This window comes from Lineus longissimus, chromosome 7 (genome assembly GCF_910592395.1).
Source record: "Lineus longissimus chromosome 7, tnLinLong1.2, whole genome shotgun sequence".
NCBI lineage: Eukaryota > Metazoa > Nemertea > Pilidiophora > Heteronemertea > Lineidae > Lineus > Lineus longissimus.
This window is the reverse complement of record NC_088314.1, coordinates 3909527-3931892: the sequence shown is the minus strand read 5'-3', so window position 1 is coordinate 3931892 and position 22366 is coordinate 3909527. Positions and strand designations below refer to the sequence as shown.

General features: G+C 40.8%; 2 protein-coding genes across 7 annotated transcripts in view; both read left to right on the top strand.

Annotated features, from left to right (window-relative positions):
* The window catches only part of LOC135491682 (transcription factor GATA-3-like), a 34577-nt gene extending 23673 nt beyond the window's left edge, over window positions 1-10904 (top strand). For 5 of the 6 annotated variants that reach the window (XM_064777679.1, XM_064777682.1, XM_064777681.1 and 2 more), the window contains exons 4-6: window positions 2520-2728; window positions 3957-4082; window positions 8442-10904. In XM_064777679.1, coding sequence (XP_064633749.1) covers window positions 2520-2728; window positions 3957-4082; window positions 8442-8903 — 797 coding nt within the window. In that variant the 3' untranslated portion in view covers window positions 8904-10904. The remainder of the gene's footprint in view (window positions 1-2519; window positions 2729-3956; window positions 4083-8441) is intronic. The other variant, XM_064777683.1, reaches the window with a different exon arrangement.
* A 7321-nt stretch (window positions 10905-18225) lies between these two features.
* Window positions 18226-22273, top strand: LOC135490829 (V-type proton ATPase subunit S1-like). Its single transcript, XM_064776370.1, has 9 exons — window positions 18226-18323; window positions 18671-18803; window positions 19068-19145; window positions 19312-19531; window positions 19778-19863; window positions 20076-20302; window positions 20507-20563; window positions 20890-21109; window positions 21288-22273. The coding sequence occupies exons 1-9, from the start codon at window positions 18226-18228 to the stop codon at window positions 21501-21503; spliced, it is 1335 nt and encodes a 444-aa protein (XP_064632440.1). The 3' UTR covers window positions 21504-22273.
* The last annotated feature ends 93 nt before the right edge of the window (window positions 22274-22366 follow it).

Here is a 22366-nt window from a genome sequence, read left to right as displayed (position 1 = left end):
GATCGGTTTTGAACAAAATACGAGGCTTGCCAATAAATATTGCAGAGAAGAAAATGCCACAACTTCCCTTATAAGGGTGACGGTGAAGATAGATGGATAGAAACGTATGTCTCTTCCAAAGGCATTTTGCTTAGGAAATCTTCTATTTATAAGACAACTTGGGGGAATTGATAGGTTAAGGCAACCTTAAGTGGTAAAAGACTCTTTCACCAGTATACTCTGATAAAACAGTCATAAACACAAAATGGTTCGAATCTGAACTTCAGGCTAAATTTGCGACTAAGGTCGTGAACATGCTTCATCTCTTCACTGTTTCGATTTGTTTGCAACAGTTTCAAATATGATTGTCGTTGATGTTTTAACAACAATGTTTAAAGGTTCCTTTAGATGAGGCATAAATAAAGGTAACGCAGCGCATACAACCTAATGGCATATTTGCTGAAACCCTTTCAAAATTATCGCCTGCTGCAGGGGTTTTTCTTTGTAGCAAAGGGAAATTAGAGGACATTTGTTACATGGCTGTGTTATCAACGCATGAGAAGTGCCAATGGGTATAAACAGAACCCTCAAGAGAAAATCATGGGGTCTATTATTACCCCCAAACATCAGCCATTAAGCTGAAAGACGCTACCCTGAATACTGCTTCGTAGCAAACCAAAGGAGATTGGAGATAAGAAAAAAGTTCAGTGCAAAACTTGGTATTAGAACTTTATCATTTGAAATCGCATTTTGAAAAATGATATTTTTAGATAAAATCATTTAATAACGCTGAGTTGTACGCTGGAATGAACATATTTTAATGGAGTTTAAATTGTGATTACCTGTTAGAAGTTTCTTTTAAAGAGTTAGCGAGGCGCCTTGGCTTTCTGGCAGCAACTCGCCGTTGGACGGGGCGTTAGCCGGGCAGCTGCCGCGCTAGCCGGGGCCCTAGCCACACTGCCGGGCCAGATGGCCGCCCTGACACCGATAGCCTTTTATCGACAACCATCACTGCATTATCTTCAGTTATCTTACTGGCCCATCAAATCCCGAGGACAAGTTCCACCTAGGATCGAATTCAAAACTCCCCACGCACTCCTAGGCTGTCAGGCGCGGTTTAGTAAAACGCCGTGTTAAAGTATGTATTACCATTGAATTGTCATCTTGGCCGGCCACGCATTTTGAAAGCTATTAATCAACCCAGTGTTTTGAAAATATTTTTCTGGGCAAACTTTCCTTTTTAGGAACCCGAGATGCTGTCTTTAGGGGGGCTGGCGTCACTTTTCTGATCCTGAAGATACTGTCGTCAACGCTTTGCAGACAACTTGGCAATAAGCGCGCATATCAACCAAATATTATTGAAATTTGTTAAAAAGCTTCACTGGATGTGGTTAGAGTTGAAGTGAGGGTTAGGGTAAAAATTAGGGCTTGCTGTTGACGTCCTTCGAGTACCCAACTTTACCTATTCGCCGGGGAAATTTCATTCATATCATATCATCAGTATGCGTTGAGTTAGATCTCTCGCTGGCGAACTATTGCTGTAGTCTCTAATAATCATTTAAAAGGCGTTCCATCTCAAAGAGTTACGACAACAGACGTGCAGTGTACTTGTCTGATCAAATATGAAAGTACATGTACATGAACAATAACAAATAATTCATGTTCTTTTAAAAACTTTATGATCTGAGAGACCACTTCAATACAATGGTTCAAAGCCATCTGCGATCTTAGAGATAACTTTGACAGCATATTTTTTAATACAATTCGACGATTCTCAGCTCATTAGGGCCTTCCTGGGCCTAGTAGAGACTTCCTGTCTAGGGGTCACGTGATTTTCACTTCCGAACAACGCGAGAACAAAGCAAACTCAGGAAGAAAAATAGGGCGGCGGATCCGGACAATAGAAATCTAACGGTTGTAGAAGTTTAATTTACTGAAATGCAAATAACTCAACAAGTCTATACCAGTATGTGACTGTGCATATATCATGCTATATTGAATTTATCTACCAAGATATTTGTAAAGCCGGTGACTGACTGAAGTCGGGAAACAAGAATGTCTCAAGGGTGTTTTTTTTCAATTTAGTTGTGGATACTTTTGTTTAGTTGTCTGAATCCATCACAATATAACAAGACGTAGATTTCTTTTTTTAAGAATATTTTTTTTCTTCGGTTACTAACCCCCTTCCCCATTCATAACTCCATATCAACCTAGTTGATACCTACTAACAAAAATAAGTAGCAGAGTTGACGGCACGGTATAGCTCATGGTTCAGCAAAGAAAATGCCCTTTGATAACCTTTCACTTTTTAAACTGCAACAGAATTGCAGAGCAATACTTTTTTTAAAGATAAAAAACATCTCGAAATGTTCAACGTATGCAATAGCCTTATATGTTGTGCTTTTTTCTGTGGAGCAAGAAGATAAATTCATATATGTAGACATTTCAAAAATTGAGATGATGTTAGCTGATGTTGTATCAGAACTTGAAAATCATATACCGTGCCCTCAAATGACTGAAAGTTCTCTGTACTTATCTAGTCTCCACGATGGACGTGTGGTTTAACCAATGCAATGACACCAATCTTACAATGTGTACTTCAGAGGGACGAGAGTGCGTCAACTGCGGAGCTACCTCAACACCGCTGTGGCGTCGTGACGGAACGGGACACTACCTGTGCAATGCCTGCGGACTATACCACAAAATGAACGGTGCTAACCGACCACTCATCAAGCCAAAAAGAAGACTGGTGAGTAAAAGTTCCATTTCAGGACCTGGGGCTTTAGGATCCTGGGTTTGAATATGGCGCCGAGATGAACATGGTGTCTTTGGCGGCCATTTTGAAATTGGGAATCCTGGACTTCAAATGTGGCCTTATATGGAGAGCTCACTCACAGCATTGTTTTAAGATAAAAAAGTGCCTTATTATTGATTTGACATGTGTTTCCCACATGTTGTGTTAAGTATCATAACATCACGTTTCACTTGACACATTTCGCGCTTTCTGTGATCCGTGTATTGGTGCCACTTTTTTAGCATAACCACCGGGGAGGATGTGCCACTCTTGAACATGAGGCTCAAACTTCCTCCTTCAACTAGCCAAAACCCTTGTACCTTCATGTTCAATCTCGGTTCCATTTCGAGCTATTGCATTAATTAGTATACAACTGTTTGTAGAAAGCGGCAACATTGAAGCGAGGTTAACTTCCTCTTTTTGATGGGTACCATCGGGCGCGTGTCTCCATATTTAGAAAACAACTGCATCCTGCAGACCAGCTGCGCGGTGGGGCCACGACTGCGTTTCCTTCCTCCTTGGTGTTTACATAACGCGTCGTATAACTTCATTAATTTGCCGCATTTTAGACAAATGTTTATGTAATTGGTGCCACACTTATTCACTTGTATTGATACTGGTTTGGTCTTCCTGATACAGGAAACGTAACGTCATTTAGAAGCAAGTTCTTTTTAACCAAATGCCAATTAGAAGGCAGCTCCTTTTACCAAATATTTTGGAAAAGGGTGCACCTTCGGCGACCTGCTTCTGTCTGTATACACATGATTTGGAGCAAGTTGGCGTCAAAACATCTGCAAACCAAATTCCCTGGCAATACATGTAGATTCAATTATACCGGGAAAATGTGCGAATGTTCGCAGTAACATTTTTTTCTTCGTTGATTTAATATGTGACAAAACTTATATCAATGATAAGTTAATTCTTGTACAGCCTTTTTTTAAATGTAAATAAAATGTGTCAAATCAAATAGATCCATTATCCGGCTGTTCAAAACGAGTTAACCGATAGTCGCTGGCGTTGAACTCAGCGTTAGACCTAACGTCAAGTTAAAGTCAACATCAAGTTTAGCGAGTACCGGTAAATTGATTTTAAAAAGCGTGGCTGGTCAAGAGTGAACCATTTTTTCGTTTTGTGATATTTTCAATGAAATAATGTTAACTTGGTGATGTTTTTTCACTTGCAGTCAGCAGCAAGGCGAGCTGGTACAAGTTGCGCTAACTGCGGCACTTCTACGACAACGTTATGGCGGCGGAACCAGAACGGTGATCCTGTCTGCAACGCCTGTGGACTTTATTACAAATTACACAATGTAAGTAGTATTCCATCATTCTAAACAATCATTTTGTGCAAATATCATCTTGGCGATTCTGACTTGTTCACAACTGTATCTGACTTACACTTGTGAAAACCATGAGCCAAGAAATGCCAGGCCATTCCAACCAAGATTTGTACCAATCATTTCAAGAAACTGCCGCGATACTCAAGAATTTGCCGAGAAAACCAACTTAGCGCTTGTCAGAATAATTTGTGCAGTGGAATATCCTTCTCAACCCTAACTGCGATGTATTAACTTGAAACTCTCGCAGACACACCGTGACTGTCTTCGATAAAGAAAAAAGCTGACACCGGCTGTCAGGCGAGTGTGGTCATGGCCAGTGAAGTCTTCGAGTCCTTTCTACTTTCTCACAAGGCGTAGTTAATTCAGTTAGAAAACCAAACGGGGCATTGAAAAGTTTCAAATGGAGGCAGGGTCGGAGACAATGATAGATAGCAGACTGCGGAGACAAGTCGAAATCTCATTGATCCATAATTGGCCGTATTGGCTGACCATGAAAGCCGGGGCAGACCAGAGCCCCGGGACCGGTGTTTGGGGCACTTACGCGGCTCCAGGTCGGGCTCCAGGTATTCACCAAGTGACTTTCCTTGCAAACGTCAATGCAGGTCATTTTGTAACCAAAAAGTCAAAATGATGTATTAATCTGTTATATGGTAGCGTTGAATCCTGGCAACCTATACGAATCTGCTGAGACAGCAGAATGAATGACCCGACAGATAAAAGCTACTTCAGCAATGGAAGTTAAAAGAGGCAGTTTTTATACACAAGTCATGCACAGTATTTAACAAACGATAATCAGGTTCATAGCCATTCTGTATTTTTGCCGTTTTTAAAGCATTTTATTGTGAAGTAATTCTTAAGTCATATCTTCATGTATCATTATTAACAATGCATTATGGTCAACAATGCAAAATTACCTTGAACACAAATTTACATTGTTTCTACGTGTTATCCATGCTATATCCACGCTTAAACCACGTAAAACGTTTCAAGACAGTTCACACGGATTCTTACAGGAAACATGCAGTTCTTAACACTGGTTTTGAACCTTGGAAAAAAGCCCTTCAAAATCTCATAATGACCCAAATTGTGCTTATTAAAGTTTTAAACTACTCCGATGGCGCCATTTCGGCTTGTGCTCCGCGCATTTTGCCAGTGTATATAGTAGCCTAATAGGTAAACCACGTAAAACCTACGAAAATGCGTCTAGGAACTTCGGCCCTTTTCAACTCTTGTGGTTTTTTGAAGAGATAATCACTGAATGAGCGTATCCACTGCTCCTTGCTATGTTCGACAAAGCCTTAAACTGCCCTATTAGGCCTAATTCTGTAATAGTTATGATTATGTCAAAACAGAGAAGTAGTAATCCACTGAAGGGTTTACTTGGTCTCCACCAAGACTGGCAATATCGTCGCACATCATTACAGATGATGCAGTCTTGCCCAATCCACATAGCAAGTGAGTTAAGTTGGGTAAAGAGCGCCCTAGACGGGCCAGACTTCTCGGCGGTGCTGGACTTAGGCGGAAGTTGGATCGAATCAGACTTTGAAATCATTTCAGACATCAAAGGAGTCCGACTTCGTATGGCCCTTTGAAGAATACTTCCTTGTATAGTTATTTGTAGATTACTTAATATTTAGTGTTTCCTCAGTGGACACACTTTAGTGTTGTCAATCGAATTAAATCAGGCCGAAAATTTGTTCTGCTGAAGAGCGGGTCTGAAACTATTTTACAGCGATACTGGTACCATATTGAATCGATGACAGTCAAAAGGTTTGGTTAAATCGATGACATCCAAGGTTTGGTAGTCTTAAAATTTGGCTTTGTCTGATGGTCTGAAATTGATAACCCTTCCCCAATACATCCCTGGAAGTTAGTGCTGGTATAGTGCCTAACTAGGAGGTTGTATAAGATGACTTCCTTAGAAGCCTCTATGCCTATATCGGCACCGGCCAGTATCGAACCTGGGACCTCCCGATCACAAGGCCACCGCTAAACTGTTGTACCACCGAGCTCCCCGTGCCACCTCTGTTGACCAATATGTAAGTCGTCGCGCGACTGAGTGGGGACGCGTGGATCGGAAGTCTCGAGGAATGGCAGACAGACCCACGAAAATAACAAAATTAGGGGGGCTAAACTGACCACAAATTGACAGGCGACCTCTAATCCACTTTATCAGGGTCAGTAATCACACTTAAGTACCATAATATGTTTATCCAGTCCACTTTTCTTGGTTAAGCAGCGAAAACTAAGCAATAACATATTTTGTAGGATTATGGTTTAACTTAGTTTGTCTTGGGGGTTGGTGAAGATCAAAGGGAGATCAGAGGGGCCGCGTCTGGCTGGTTGGGTCTTCAATGTAAACGGGTATTACGAGGTAAGCCCGTTGGGGATACGCCTCCTTCAGGCTCAGTTATACATCGTTCATGTGGTCAACTGTTGTTGTTGAATATCTTGGCGGTAAATAAGTCTCTAACTCTAAGAATAAAACGCATTGCACCTTTTGGGGGTTTTTTCAGTGAACTCGAAACTCCAGAACCTTTTAGGGCATTTAATTTTCCCGAAAACCTCTATGTCAAGGCAGTTTATTCTGTAGCATACCTTCCACTGTAAACGTACGGCAAAACATCGCAACCTTTCTGATGTACTGGCGTCATTGGACCTCATTATGTCACGCCGGGTTGTAGGTTATTTATTGTCAAAGCTAAATTTACAAGATAATATTCCAGTAGTACATACATTTCCCTAACGAAACCACTATCTGACATCTACAATATTGGTTTAACCCTAGTATCAGACATCTGTAACAATTCTAGTTAAATTCCATGTAAAATCACTTTCTGATTTGTGTTTAACAAAATCAGATTGTGACCCCGCCATATCAGATTTAGTGCAACCAATCACATCGTTTCTGGTATTTGTTCAACATTATACGGTCATTTAATGCAGGATATCTCACATATAAATCGTGACGCGGTTTTCAAACATCGTAGATCGGAAGACCTGATAAAATTGTCGGGGACAATGCGCTGGCAGCGGCGATTCACCCGCGACGGGATGGTTGAATGACAGTATAAAAGCCCCTATGAGGACCCGACTACCTGTGACGGCAGACGATTCTAGTCCAGGGCGCATCCCCGGCATATTGGCGTCAAATAATTTTCGTAGTATTTTAAAATCGAGACGGCTTTCAAAGCATGCACCCATATAATTAACGTTGATATAACCGAGGTACAATCATTTAGACAAACCACCAGTGGAGATACGTAAAGTAAGAAAGTTATTTTTGAGAAGAGTATTTTGAAGATTTTCTTGTGGACGTCTCCGTTGCTCCGTGATTGAACGCAATGACCGTCTGGCGGTGGCGAAGTGCGCATCGCTGGAGCTGTCAGACTGTTCCGGGATTTTCAAGATGGCCTCCGATTCCTCGCTCTAATTGCTAAGGAAGACCATAAATAACGCCATTACAATGATTACTGTGTACACTCTTCTGTATGGAACAATCTTATCATTTTGCTAAATTGACCCCTTTCCATGGTGGGGGCACTTTAGATAATTATAGGTAGAATAGGCTAGCGATGGCCAATATCGCCCTAAGGGCCAAGGGGTACAAAGACCGTAAACTGAGACTTAGGTATCAACGTGTTACTGCTAGACCCTGCGCCGCTCGCTTCAGCCGATGGACAAAAGCAGGAGCCGGTTATGTCAGGGAGTGGGCCCGTCAACCTGCAGACGCTGGGCAGGCGAATTGGGGTCGGTGACTGTGCCCTTTGAGACCGCCGCACCGCTCCTGTCGACACATTGTACCCCTGTAACCCCCAATGGAAAATTATGGTCGTTACTCAATGCATTACTGAATAGAACCTTAAGACAATTTTCGGATTTAGCCCTGAAAACCAGTCTTCGTATAACAGTACGTTATCCGATGTTGCTGTGTGCCGCTTTGGTCCTCTGTCCGCCCCAATGGTCACCCCGTACGCGGTGTCGCCTCCAAATTGAGCCGGGTTAACTCGATTAGGCGCCGAGTCGCAAGATTAACCTGACGCGAGACGCCGCAAGGAACGCCGCTGAGAATTTTGATTGACACATAAATAGGGCCTACACTGCACTGCATTATTTGGAAGTCCAAATACCTTGAATAAAATTACCCCTTTTATAAATTCCGCACATTAACAGTGAAAATGGTAAAAGGTACATTAAATTTACAGTACACAATGTATAGATACATCTTGGACGACCGAATGTCAAAGCAATTTGACAGTAAACAGTCATTTCTTTGTAGCTTCAATCATCCATCACCGTCCTTATGTTCCATTTAATCTATCGTTTCAGGTTGCCCGACCACTGACCATGAAAAAAGATGGCATCCAAACGCGGAACAGAAAAATGTCGACGAAAAGTAAAAAGGGGAAGAAGGGAACATCAATGTGCGATCTTTTAAAGCCTTTGGATAAACCTTTTTCGACATTCTCTCCGCCAAACCTCAGCCCAGCCATGCACAACCCCATGCCGACCTACATGCCCTCTATGGGCGGCTCATACGGTTCTCATCACGGGTCGTCACAAATGGGCGGACTATCATCCGGTATGTCCGGTCTAACACACCATGGTGGACTTTCACATCACGGTGGTTTCTCACACGGACTCAACCACAGTGGACTGAACAACTTTTCATTGGGCCATTCCTCACTGACGTCACTTCCTTCTAGTCTCTCCTCTTCATTTTCTACGTTACCCTCTGCCGGACTAAATTTATCCACAAGTACGACGATGGTGGGGGCAGCAATGGCATGATAGACGTTGGTCAAAGGAACACTAAAACCCGCTACGGATATTTGCATAATTTATTCATAAGATGGTGGTCAGTTTTGAAAGGAACTCATAAAATGTTGACGTTTCTACCATAGAGTGACGACATTTTGATCTTGAAATAATGACGTGTTTCAAGGAATGTCATTACTTATTCCCCATTCTTTGTGACAACTCTGTAACTCAGTTTTAGCACGTGTAGATTTGCTAATATCATTCAACACTTGGGTGTGAGGCGTTATAAGATATTTTTATTCAATGTCCAGTGTTTTTTTTTCACTGGACTTCATCAATATTCATAACATTTGCCTGACTGTGCAAGGGGTTTGCCTCGATCAGTTTATTGACTGGACCAATACTAAAAAGTTACCATTTGTGTTCATTTCATTATCGTACATGTATGCTCATACACTGAGTGGGATCGTTTTGTTGTACATGCATATACATGTATTAAATTTTTTTGGAGTCATACATGTAGTTGAATACATTTGTATGGCATTTCGGTTAATGCCGTAGTATCATTTTCATTTCATTTGATCGAAAATCTGATGCACATCACCGATTTAATCGAGGATGACCTGTCGTACTTGACAGAATCGACCACATCAGTAATACTGGCATGACTGGCGCTCTGTCCAAAGCAGTCCCTATTAGGCCCGCTATTGGGTAACTATCGCTGTAGTCACTTTGCGACACTATACTACAGGTCATGGTTTATCACTGCCGTATATAGTTCTCTTCCTGTCTCTGTTTCATTTTATCATACCCCTGTACTTAGAATACCACACCTTATTAAATTCAGAGAGAACGCTTCTTGATGAGAATTTGAACTTTTTTTTATTCTGGGAGTTCGCCCCCAGAGTGGTCGGTTGAGTTCAAAAGTGCGATTTTTTACATTTCGACAAAATTTGGTTAAATGAGAAATACTAAAAGTGTTATTTTTCACATTTGGAATAAATTTTTAACCGTAGTTCAGTCTCTGTCTTCCTAACTTTTGCGACGGTTTTTTGCTTATCTTTGGCCATACCAAGTCATCTCAAGCGCAAAAAGCTTTAACATTTCCAAATGAAAATGGCATTTTAGATTTACCAAACATTCCAATTCTTCGACTATAAAAGATAACGGTAGACAATTTTTCAGTCAACATTTTAGTCAAATAAAAAAAAACAACAGCATGGGTTTACACACAGTTTACGTTGTCACTTGTCGCGGGTCGTTCTTGTATTGGAGAATTCAACACGAGCTCTTTGTAAACCCAGCCTTGGCGGTATATGTTCTTTATCCAGCAGGCAGTGAATACAGGGACGATGTTGTTTTTGCACTAGAGAAATCCATGACGATGGCTGAAGCTAGTCTTCATATCTTGACAAGTATTAGACATATATGTAAATAATTCAAGAAACGTATAAAGACTGAAAGTATGACGCCAATAAAATAGCGTATCACACTCTGAATTTAAAAAAATCGCCTTTCCGAAAGGTTTTCGGCTGGCACAGGTGTGCACCCCTAGTTCCTATGTAAATGAAAAATGGGAAATGAAAAACCTCAAAGAGGTGCGTGAAAAAGCCTCAAAGGTTAGGTGTTTCAAAGGTTCAAAGGCCTTCATTTTTAGGACATGTAAGAGCGTACGTCAGGAAGATTTAAACGATTTCGGTGTTGGCGGCACCGTTGATTTTTCTGTAGATCAACATCCGTGGTCGTTACAGAAGAATTTAGCGTTGTCCTTCGTTCAGTCTTGAAACGATTCTTATCTATTTGTAATGTTTTACCATGTGCTATATTTAGCTGTGTCCATTCTGTACATAATAATTTAACGTCTAGTTTGGTCAGGTGGTTACCTGGTGTAAGGAATCCCCAAAATGGGTTTTTTTTATACAAATGAATGAAATCTGTCACGTTACAGAATTGGTGGTATGTCATATCAATGTGATATGGAGAATATTAATATTATTTGTATATAAGTGATTTATTGGTGGTAAACTTGTGCTCCGTATCAATAAAATACATTTATAACTACATTTGCATCAATTTAATTTTTATTATTTGTCAGTATGTCCAAAATGTTTTACAGTTGTTCGGTCCCTACCTCGCCCGCCTGATATTCAGGGCCTTGGCTAAGTGGCCACTGAGTGTGAAGTGTTCTTACAGAATCCGGAATGTGACGTTCAGAATACACTATGTGAGCAAAGGCAGACGACAGAGCAAAGGCAGACGACAAAGCGATCATAAAGTTCATTTTCACACGATCAGCCAGTTTATTTCTACACTTCAGTTGTCATCGCCACCTTGCTAAACAAGCTGGTTTCTCTGTTGGTCGATAGTTGTCTGTTTGTGACTGATGGAAGACGAGGACCTCTAGAACGATGTGGGGCTGAATCTCATGATTGTGAAAATTAGCTTTGGTCCTGACGATTTCACAGCCAGATAAAACTTGCCCTTGATTGCTACACCCAGTCGATGACGATGAACAGCCCTATCCTTTATCTGCCAAGGAGCAATACCAGCTCTTGCTCACTAAGTAGCAGGAGGAATTTTGCTGTGCATACGCAGTCCATTACTTCGTTACACTTTTGATTCTGTTATTGTCTAAGTTAGATTTCCGTAAAATCGGTATCTCTTATCGAGTCTAGGTTAAAGATGATGTACTATAAGGAAACTGGATAGAAATTGTAACGACTTTCGATATTAGCAAACAGGTGGGGTAAAGTCATAATGACGTGAAGTAACTGTCAATACACTGCATGAAATTTCATGGCTTTTTATGAGACAAAGATTTCTGTGGCGCATTTCAACGGAATTAAGATCCATCAAGAAAAGCTCGGGCTGCTGGTCAGAAAGAATAGTTGTCTTCACTGGTCGTGGCGGCAACAAAGAGTGACATTGTTGCCCGCTCTATTAACGGTCCAACGCCGCATTAACCGGCGCCGAGCGGTGCAATAGCTACATTATCTGTCTGCAATTATCATATTATCTGCCAAAGTCGGCTGGTTTGCTGAGATCCGATCCTTGCTTGACGCAGACGGCCCCCAACAAACTTTCTTCTAACATCGGTTTCCATCGGAGTGAAACATTCGATACCAAGATTGTGCATGTTGTTTTATCATTGGTTGCGATGGCTTACCGATGCCCCTAGGCTTTAGAGTTGGGCAGGGTCACTTCGACCAGTTTTTCTGGGCCGTCTGAGTCTCAAGCCTGGTATACTATAGCCTTTTGCACCCATCTCACGTAATCTTAATTTTAAAGAAAAACTATACTTAAGCATACATTGTATATCGGGCAGAGAATCTTTCAGTTGAATATGGTTCTGATATTCTGCATTTTGTCTTGACCTTCAAGGATCTTCAAGGTTATGGCATCGCCATGGCTTATTCAAACGGGAGCGAGGTACACAAAACCGAGACTTATGTGTGGCAACGTGTTTTTTACATGAAGATAGTGGATCGATAACCACAAAAGACAAAGGTCAGAAACTAGTTAATTTCTGTTGAAACTCTGCAGAAAGTGTGAAACTATGGAAGGTGGGAGTGTTTTTCTTGTTAAATCGGCAACCCGTTACACGAGCCAGATGTATCATTTAACGTATTATTGCTAGGTCTGATATCATATTTCGCGACAAGGTGTCATGTTGCTTATTCAGGTTACTGTGATTGGGACACTTTATTAGACAATAGGATGAATTCCAGGCCGTCATGGATCTGTAAGAACAGACACTAAATAAAAGTTGTAAGTGTTTTCAATGTTCCGCGAACACGATAATTTCCATTTTTTTTGCTATGAACCAATTCGACAGGCAATTTGAAAACGGCCCGGAATGTTGAAAATAACAATATTTTTCAAGAAGCTTACCACATTTCAAATTGTCTAGATACGGAGAAAGCAATCCTGATGTTTCAAAACAATAGGTGCAGAGAAGAAAATATGCAACGACCAAAGCAATTGGTTCCAAAACATGCATGTAAGGGCCTGCGGGTCAAAACGAGTATGGGTTCTTGTATATTGCTGATATTGTGTAAGTGCGTTACAGTTGTTGTTCAAATGGGTATGTACATGTACGACCTTTTAATTCGGAGGCCTTTTTCCAGGTTGACAACAGCTGACGATATACATAGGCGCTTCTAAAAAAACTTCAAAGATTTCAGCAACGCATCAACCTTTCCAAATGATGAGGTGGGCGCCCGAATGGTCCATTCTATCATTTGACTTTTCACAATCTTTTGTCATATTACAACATAAGAAAAAGAAACGTAGCACCAGCAGCCAGCCGACGCCTGTTGACACTGGCCTGATAACAAGCCCGCAATTACCGCTGTCGACCTCCTGTGATTGGCTGAATTACGAGACCCGAAAATTGCCCTAGGCGGAATTCCGGACGGAGTCGCCAGTGCATAAAAGCAACAATTTTTCACTCAACTAACTGCTGTTATTATGGTCCTAGGATGACAGTGATTTTCAATTCGGGGTATTTAGATAAACAAATATTCAGGGGTCAAACTGAGCCAGACAACTAGGTCTTTTGGGGATCAGTGAGGCGGAGTTTTTATGTAATCGGACAACGAGACCTATAGATAGATGGACAATGCCAGGAATCATCACAGTCTGACTCGGTGCCATATTGTTTCTTGTGACGTTTGAATCCGGAACAGCAGCAGTCGACATGTTAGGTGATGTCATAAAATGGATGTCCCTTCAACTCGAGTTTTATGCTTCCATTGCTTTTCTTGAGGATTTCTGGCAGGTGGCTTTGTTATTGAGCGAAGGTGATCATCATTATTTCCAACGGTTTCAGAGTAGAAAACGATGCCATTTTATTTTTCCCCATAGAATACAATTTGCATTGGTTTTATATACATGACAGATAGATGTAAAGGGAAATGTCAATTGTCTTTGAGTTGACTTTTAAAATATTTGCATAGATGTGTTTATTAAAAACTCACCACACCCTTTGCTAAATGTTTTTTATACCGAGATACATTCAGCAATCCAATATGCTGTTGTATTTTCCATCGGCAATAAAACAAAATAATTGACTCCATAATCTCGAGATCGCGTTTAACGCCAACTCTGTCCACGAAACACGAAATGACATTACAAATGTTTGCTTAACTGTTGATTAAGTAATCCTTGTAAAATATCATTGTTTATCCCAATTATGTGTCGTCTGCTTTCCCTGTGGGTGGATATAAAACACCACCCAATGATTCATGCAGTTGTCTGCTGAATATCACTGCCACGGCGATAACAAATGTTGATGATGTTACATGGAATTACTCGGTGTTAATGAAATTATTACAGTTAAACGGCCCCTACGAGTATTCCTAAAGTGATCAGTCATTGTTTGCTATGCACACAATCAAATTTGTGGAGAAAAATCTATTTTTCTATTCGCATCCAATTATATTGTGTGGTTATTAGTCACTGCAGGATGCAGGCGAATGTTATCCCTGTCTCAATAAGGAAGTTTCTAATCAAAATATATAGCAGATTTAAAAATTAGTGATATAACCTTGAACTAAAATGACTATGAACTGGCTATGAAACGTGAAAAAAATACTCAACCAAACAAAAGGACTTGGTGGTTTAATGGTTATAATGCTGGACCATCGCACTGGTGGTCACAGGTTCGACTCTCCCTGATTCCACTAAATTTTTCTCTTTTTTTCTCTTCGATTTGTTGTAATTTATTCAGAATTAAAATTATTATCATTATTATTGATATCATTATCATAATCATTATTATCGTGAAGAAAACACCTGAACACAAACTTTACGAACTCTATCGCCCCTGCCTTGGTCCGAAAGATGTCATAGTGTAAGCAGACAAAATACGTTTTCATACGAAATATCCAGTGCATGGCTCATTCTTGTAAAATCACAAATCTATTATTGGTCAAATGTACAACCAACAGAAGAAGAACCTGAGGCTATTCATATGTTGAGGCATCCCTCTCCCTTTACATGCAGATCGCCCACGTCTAGCAAAGGAGTTAATCCAGCTTTAATTCACATACCTGCTGCCAAGGATCGAAGCCTGGTTGACTCCTTAAGTCAGGTGAACTGAACCCTTGCGCTAACGACTGATACTCAACATATGTACTTATCTTTTTCCCATGATCAAAAGGGATCATTAAAGATCGAAATACTGGATCTTCCACCTGAGGTTTACTTGTTCAACTAGTGTAGTTTTGCATACTGGGATAGGGTGGATGTACGGGGATTTAAGCCAGGTTAACTTGAGATACCTTAAGCCCGTTTACCGCCAGTATCACGATATATTACCGTTTAGCTTGATGAGGTGGAAATGTTGGCTTTCCTTGTCTTAATGTTGGTATCAGGGGCAAAATGAAGGGTGGTTATCTCTTTTCATCCTTGTTAGCAACCGTTATGCCCCAAGGGCAGCAGACGCAAAAACTACACTTTTTGCGCTCAAACTGGAATATTTCATTCGAATGTTGTTAATGTTGGCAAATATTTTGCTGACTTAATGCAGCCTTTTGTATTGGGCTTTGACCCCGAGCTCTCATGATTCTCGAGAAGCAAATAGCACTTCTGCAAACGGACTATGATGTAGTGGCAAGATGGAGTCAATATTTCACCAGTTCAAAACGAATGGCGTCCTTGATAAATCCCCTACATCTTCCGCCTCAGGGTATCAAATTGCTATCTAGTTTAGTAATCATAGAGACAATGAAAGAATTCTTAAATAAAATCCAATATTTCTTTCATCTTTTGTAGCAGTGCCATGTAGGACTCGTCTTCCGACATTTACCGCAGGCGTGACCGAATAGGAAAACCGAGTGGCGATGATCAATGAATAAGCTAAATATTATCGTGAGGTGGCGAGATGGGGTCTGCACGGATGGTTCGTACCCACCAACAGAAGGAGATGATGCTTTTGCTGATCCACGATGCGGGTGGAGTGTCCCATACCGCCTGCAGGGCAGCAATCGTTGATTTTACAAATTCCTCATTGAAAGCCCCAGTACTTAATTTAGTCACAGATTAATTGTCGTAGCTTTGGGGGACGGTTCCTTAATGAGTCTTGTTAATTAGTCCCGTGATATTTCATTCTGCAGGTCTGTCGACAATATAGATGAACCTGTCGGAGAAACCGAAGTCTTCACAAAATGAGAAAAGGAAACGAACAGAAATATTTATCCACTAAAGAGACCAAACCTTGATGATATTTGCTGGCAATCATAAACGGATGGCTCCGTTCGTTTACCAGCAATGGCTGCTTTTCAATCGTTTACCAGCAATGGTTGCTGTTCATTCGTTTACCAGCAATAGCTGTTTATCATTCGTTTACCAGCATTTGTTGCTGTTCATTCGTTTACCAGCAATGGTTGCTTTTCACTCATTTACCGGCAATGGTTTCTGTTCATTCGTTTACCAGCAATAGCTGTTTATCATTCGTTTACCAGCATTTGTTGCTGTTCATTAGTTTACCAGCAATGGTTGCTTTTCATTGATTTACTCACTTATATTGGTTGCTTTCCGTCCTTTACCGACATGACCAATCGTTGCTTTGTATTCTTTCACCAACGATATTTGCTTTTCATTCGTTTACTAGCAATGGTCATTTTTTGTGTCTTCACCAGCAATTATTGCTTACCGGCCACCAGCAGTGGTTGCATTTCAATCGTTCACCCCAGCTAGTGTTGCTTTTTTCCGTTTATCAGCAGCAAGGCCACCTTATGATCATATGGAAATTAATTGATCCCCGCCTTAAAAAGTGCTCTTCTAGTATTTTTGGTATGTTTTCCCACCTCGAGTCCGTCTCCAGTCTGTCTTGGGTATGTCTGCAGAGGCATCCAAACCTCGCAGTTGGCCAATAACGTTCACATCTCGCGTATTGTTTTTCATAATGATGTTTTGGTAAGCTACGTCAGGTTGTTTGAGGTGGTAACGTAATATACGACGATGGAGTAGCAAATTTTACGGCAACCTTTACAAGAATAACGTGTAGATTTCATAAGGAAATCTAGATCAATGCTCGTGGATTTCAGTTACAGTTGAGTTGGAATTGAATCCAGGAGTGATTGTGATCCGTTTACGAAATGCAAACACTATCGCTTTCTCTGAGCTGTTGGCAGTGACGCCGGAAAGCCGTGCGGTGCCGGATTCCGAGCGAGGCGTGTCGTTGCCTCTACTAATTTATTCGACAAATCATAATTTACCTACATCCTGATTATCAGGCAATGATCAATCCTATCGCGTCGTTGATAAGAGAAAAATCTGAGTCGTTCAGATTTTCATCAGATGCGTTAGAAAACGCTTCGTTTGCTGCAAGTGCACACAACTTAGAGTAACCAGGCACATATAGGCCTACTCAACTTGCATCATTTTATTGCACTGAAAGTGATGTACACATGTCAAACTTGATAATTCTATACATGTACATGTTACTTCTTACGGCAAATTATTCGATCATTTATATCTTAGGAGTCGATATGTCTGTCTTGGCCCCGATATGTTTTGAGTTTTTTTCTACCAACGAACGCCACTGAGTTATAACGCTCAAACCGCATAAACATTTATTCTGACCCATAAGCAAAAGACACCCCGTCTTATTACAGTGTCTCGGGCTGATAAACAAATTAAATTTAATAATATCTAGAAGATATTTATTGGTCAGATAAATTATCTAGATTTTAATGGCCTGAAGTCAAGGCCGGTGTGAACTGCGCGTGTAGGGAACTACAGAATAAGTCATTGTAATGGGTGATGTGGCATAAAACGAAATGAAAGAGACACAGTGTTCAAATAATCTGATTATTTTGACTTCGTTGATATGGTATGGCGCCTCAACCAAATAGCACGTGCTGGACCTAAAGGCAGAACGAAATATTTGGACACTACGCGTCTGATGGATCTTCAGAACAGAAAGTTGACCAGGAGCAGTCTCGACTTTCACGACGAGATGGCTGTGCCACACCTTCAATTATTCCACATTATCACTATTGGTTTATGCTACTTAGACACCCCCATAAAATTCCAGTGAATAATCCCGAGGTAGGCTATTTGAAGCAATGCAGATCCAATGAGGATGACGCAATGGACTGCCCCAGGAGTCTAATTAGAGGGGGAAGTAAAGACAGCAGCGTTAGTGACAAAACTTGTTTTGAACAACCAGAGACAGGTTACTGTAGCTGTTACCAGCAGCTGATTACAGATAGTCGTCTGCTACATTACACCAATCAGCGCCACCCGTGGGGCCAAAATGGTATTAGGATAGTTCGATGGTGTCTCCATCTCCCGGAATGATGTGGAACGAACTGACGACTCAGGATCACATGACTTGTTCAAGATGGCGGCCCTGAAAATGTTGATAATTTCTTCCTTTCTACTTTTTGCAATATTGGGGGTGGAATCCTCCGTTCCTGTACTCCTATGGGGGTCAGAGAGGTAACTATTGAATTTAAGACCAGTTAGAGCCAAGTTTTTTTGGCCTTTACCGGTTTTGATCCGTAATATGCGCTCCAAAAAACCCAAAGATTTTATTCGATTTTGCATGTGTAATGTATGTTATTATGTAGGCCTACATAGCCTATGACTATGTATGTGAGCATCAGTCATCATCCACGGCAATGCAAAGCATCCTGTATGTTCACGATGAGTACAGTACACTATCATGCGCTTTACCAACGTGCAACCTAAGTTCAAACTTGAACCCTCGTCTCAAGCTTCTGTTCTGTCTAGTATTCTGTTCTTTGCCAATGACCTAATTGAATTCCGTATTTTCATCTTTCCAGTCTTTCCTCGCTGCCTATTCCATTGGCTGGACACAGTGTTTCCAGTAATGCATTCCAGAAAAACTACCTTGAGAAGCTGACACCCTGCCAGAACTGTGATAAGAAAAATCTAGTGGTGTTTGTGCAAGACAAGGTGAGATATCTGTAAATGCAGAGTATTCTGAGGTCTTTGATCTTAATTTCTGCAAATACAGTAGAACCTCTCTTTTAGGAACACCCTTGGGGCTAACATCGTAATGTTCTAAATAGACAAGCGTCACTATGATGACCAAAACTTAGGAAGGCAGTAGGCTAGGCATTACAGTAACATTAACTTCTCTTCTGATTCATGTCTCTGCTTGTTCAGTATCATGTGACTTCCAAATTCCATTGTGTAATCGAAGGTGTCCTTTTTCAGTTGAGTGTCGAGGACTTCACCCACTATGGCCATGTCTTTGAAGACACAGAGGAAGGTGGCATTTTCCATAATGTTAAGGTACAGAGTGCAATTTCTTTGTTTGAAATTGATAATGATTATCATTGAAATTAAAATTTTTGATTGAAAATTGAGAGAAAAGCAGGTAACCTGGCCAATGTTGGTTTTCAGTGTGCAACATAATTTGTTTTCCAGTTTCATTGAACACTGTTAATCTATTTTCCAGTCGTACATGGGATCGCACCCTTCCTTGACCCTCTCCTCGGTACACCTACCGGCTGATTCCATCAATCAACTCCAGAAGAAGTTTGAGACTGTTCGAGAGGTCCACCTACCAAGGGATGATGTTTCGTCGGTGAAACCTGCTGGGTCGAACAATCTGCTTGTGGTGCATCTACCTGATACACACGGTAGTGGACGTGTGGAGAACAATCTCAAGGGAAATGGTGAGGATTTGTGCATGCCTGTGAGATTGGGGATGATGGAAATTTCATGGTGAAAGTCTGGCAATCAATAATAAACCTGTAACTGAGACAGATTCAGGGCATCCTTGACAGAAAAAAAACAAAGCTGGAATTTTTTTTGATTTGAAAAATATTTTGCCATGGGGGCAATTCTTGACATGGTCTATTGTAAGTTGTGATTCCAAACCATATAGATATTTGTTTCTGAATTCGTTCTTCTCTCTTCAGATGGCCACATTTCCCGTATACTGAAGCGATACTCTGAGGCCGGTGTCCCCTACACAGCTATGTACACAGCCAGAGAATCGTCAAAGGTTAGCACTAATCTACTAACTTAACACTGGTTATTCCCTATTTGAGTGAGATTTTTCCTGTTTGAAAACTGTTGAAATATTTTACTGGTGACAGAGCTTATAAAACGTAATTTAGCTTTTTGTACTGTGATTGCAATTGAAAACTTTGACCCAGTGTTTACTGTCTGTCTTGTGCCCAGCTTCTCACTCCGATTTCAAATCATCTTTTCCAGATGTCTACAAATGGAGCCGTTTTTGCACAAGGGCGCCATCTTTTGGCTGCGAAGAATGAAACTGGTACTGTCGTCGGTGTGAAGGATTGTATGCTGCTGTACTACAAAAAGGCATCCATCACTCTCATTCCAGCAGGAACAAAAAATACTGAATCTGTTACGACACAACTTGTCGGAAAGCCGGACAGTTCTAAATCAGAATGTAGCAATACATCCACTGCAAATAAGTAAGTATGAAATTCAATTCTATGTGAACAGCAAGGGCTCTAAATTGCACAGCATGGCCGTAGTTTGTGTGGCGAAAGTGAGCTGTAGCAGCCATTCATACCAGTAGGTATGGATCAAATCCGTACTTGATACCAGCTAGGTTGACCTATTCCAAAACCTTCAGACTTCAGACTTCCTCACATTATATTTGTAACTTTTTTCAGCATCATGGTACTGACCTGGGCTAACCAGGGACAGAATGTCAGTGATATAACTATCAGGTAAGTGGATATTTCTGGCTTGCCATCGATTGATCTTACACTCATTCCAGATTTACACGTTCAAACATGTCACAATGTGATAAATTGTGCTTCCTGGTTGTTTTGCACAGCAATTAAGAATGTCAATGTGACACTGTGAATGTGCCAAGTCCTTTTCAACTATTTCAATTGTCCTTACAACTTGCAGTCAACCCAATCTTGGGTGGTGTCAATAACTCCCTATTCTGTCCCTCTTTGTGGAGGTTAATGATAAAGGTCTTTGACTCTTTAACTTGTGTGAGTTAAATTCCAGTGGTTTAAACACTAATTAGTTTTTTCTTCTACAGTATGGCGTTCAACTCGACTAAATCTGGCTACTGGCTCATCACGAAGATGCTACTCTCATACACAAGCCAGAACGGGAGCCTGTCCGGCATTGAGATGAATGGGAAAGAAATCTTTGCTTGGAAGGGCTATTCATACCATTGCACCAAGGTTCCCAAAATCATGCAAAACAAGCGAAGCAACGATACCAGTCGTGCCCATCTAGTCTTTGAAGGTTTTCAGGTGAGTAGATCATACTTTGGAGCAGGTGACAGTTGTGGCATAATCTGAGATCGTGGAGACACCTGTCAACAACTTTGTGTAACTTAACCTGGACCTCCTCACTCCTACCTATTATCTCCGTTTAATAACTGTCATCTATAAATATGATGTGATGTCATCTCGCCACTTCTATTTTCAGATTCAACCAATTGCCCTGAAGAAAAATAAGTTCGGATATGCGAACGATTGTATCGGATTCTTCACCATTCCAATCTGGTCTGGTCTCGTTACGATGTTGCTTCTGATTGGAATTTTATCATTCGGAATGTATATGATGGTGATGATCAACACCCAGGATAGATTTGATGATCCTAAAGGAAAGACTATAACAGTGACAGCAGATGATAGCAAATAACAATGCTTCTGTTTAGATCAATTTGACATCGGTTATCATAGATGTACAAACAGTTTCAGTGTTAAAGGGGAACGGGGGGCCATAGGCAGGAGCTTGTAGTTGAAACTGATGGTCTTCAGGTGACTAATATGAGCAGTTGGGGCTGGATCATGTCTGATTCAGCCATGAATATGATCCTTGCATAAGCGCAAATGGTTTTGATGTACTGTGTGAGGAGAGACCTCTGTGTGACTGTGTGTATTAATCTGACCACCTGGTTTCTGCCTGTAGTTTCCCTTTAAGTTTAAAGCATCTATCCAAGTGTATGGCAAACTCGTTTCTTTAACAAACTCGAAAATTTGGTAGCTATTTGTCATTATTTTCTTGCCCAATAAGAACAATACAGTGTATCGTCTTCTAGACGGTTCGCTACATGTACTTGTCAGTGGACAAAATGTTAGATTTAGTGTCAACCTGTGTTACATTCCAAAAACTCATGTTAGCAAGCTTCTGTAAATACAGAATATAGATAACCCAACGGTTGTATTAGACACATTTATTCCAATGTTGTGACGGCTTGATGTTCTCTTTAAGGTTATTACTAGATCTGTCAACTCATCAAAGTTAGATTGTAAGTAGAGAGTATCTGATCTAAAAACTATTCCTACAAAAATGTCAGTTTATGCTGTCCAGAAGCACCCATGTGCATATTTCAACCTCAGCTGAAGTATTGTAGAAATGAAAATGTACAAATTAGTAATTTATCATCAATAAATGTGATATGTAGTGCAGTGAATCTTATGACTCTTTTAGTTGTTGATGTCTTCTGCTAGGGCCAGGCCAGGCCAGGCCAGGCCAACTGAACCAGTTGGCCTGTGAAGCAT

Excerpts from the sequence above, each read along its gene's own strand:
- LOC135490829 (XM_064776370.1), top strand. The coding sequence starts at position 18,226 with ATGGCGGCCCTGAAAATGTTGATAATTTCTTCCTTTCTACTTTTTGCA. Across the intron at positions 18,804-19,067 it reads TGGTGTTTGTGCAAGACAAG|TTGAGTGTCGAGGACTTCAC; the intron begins GTGAGATATCTG and ends GTCCTTTTTCAG. Across the intron at positions 19,864-20,075 it reads CAGCCAGAGAATCGTCAAAG|ATGTCTACAAATGGAGCCGT; the intron begins GTTAGCACTAAT and ends CATCTTTTCCAG.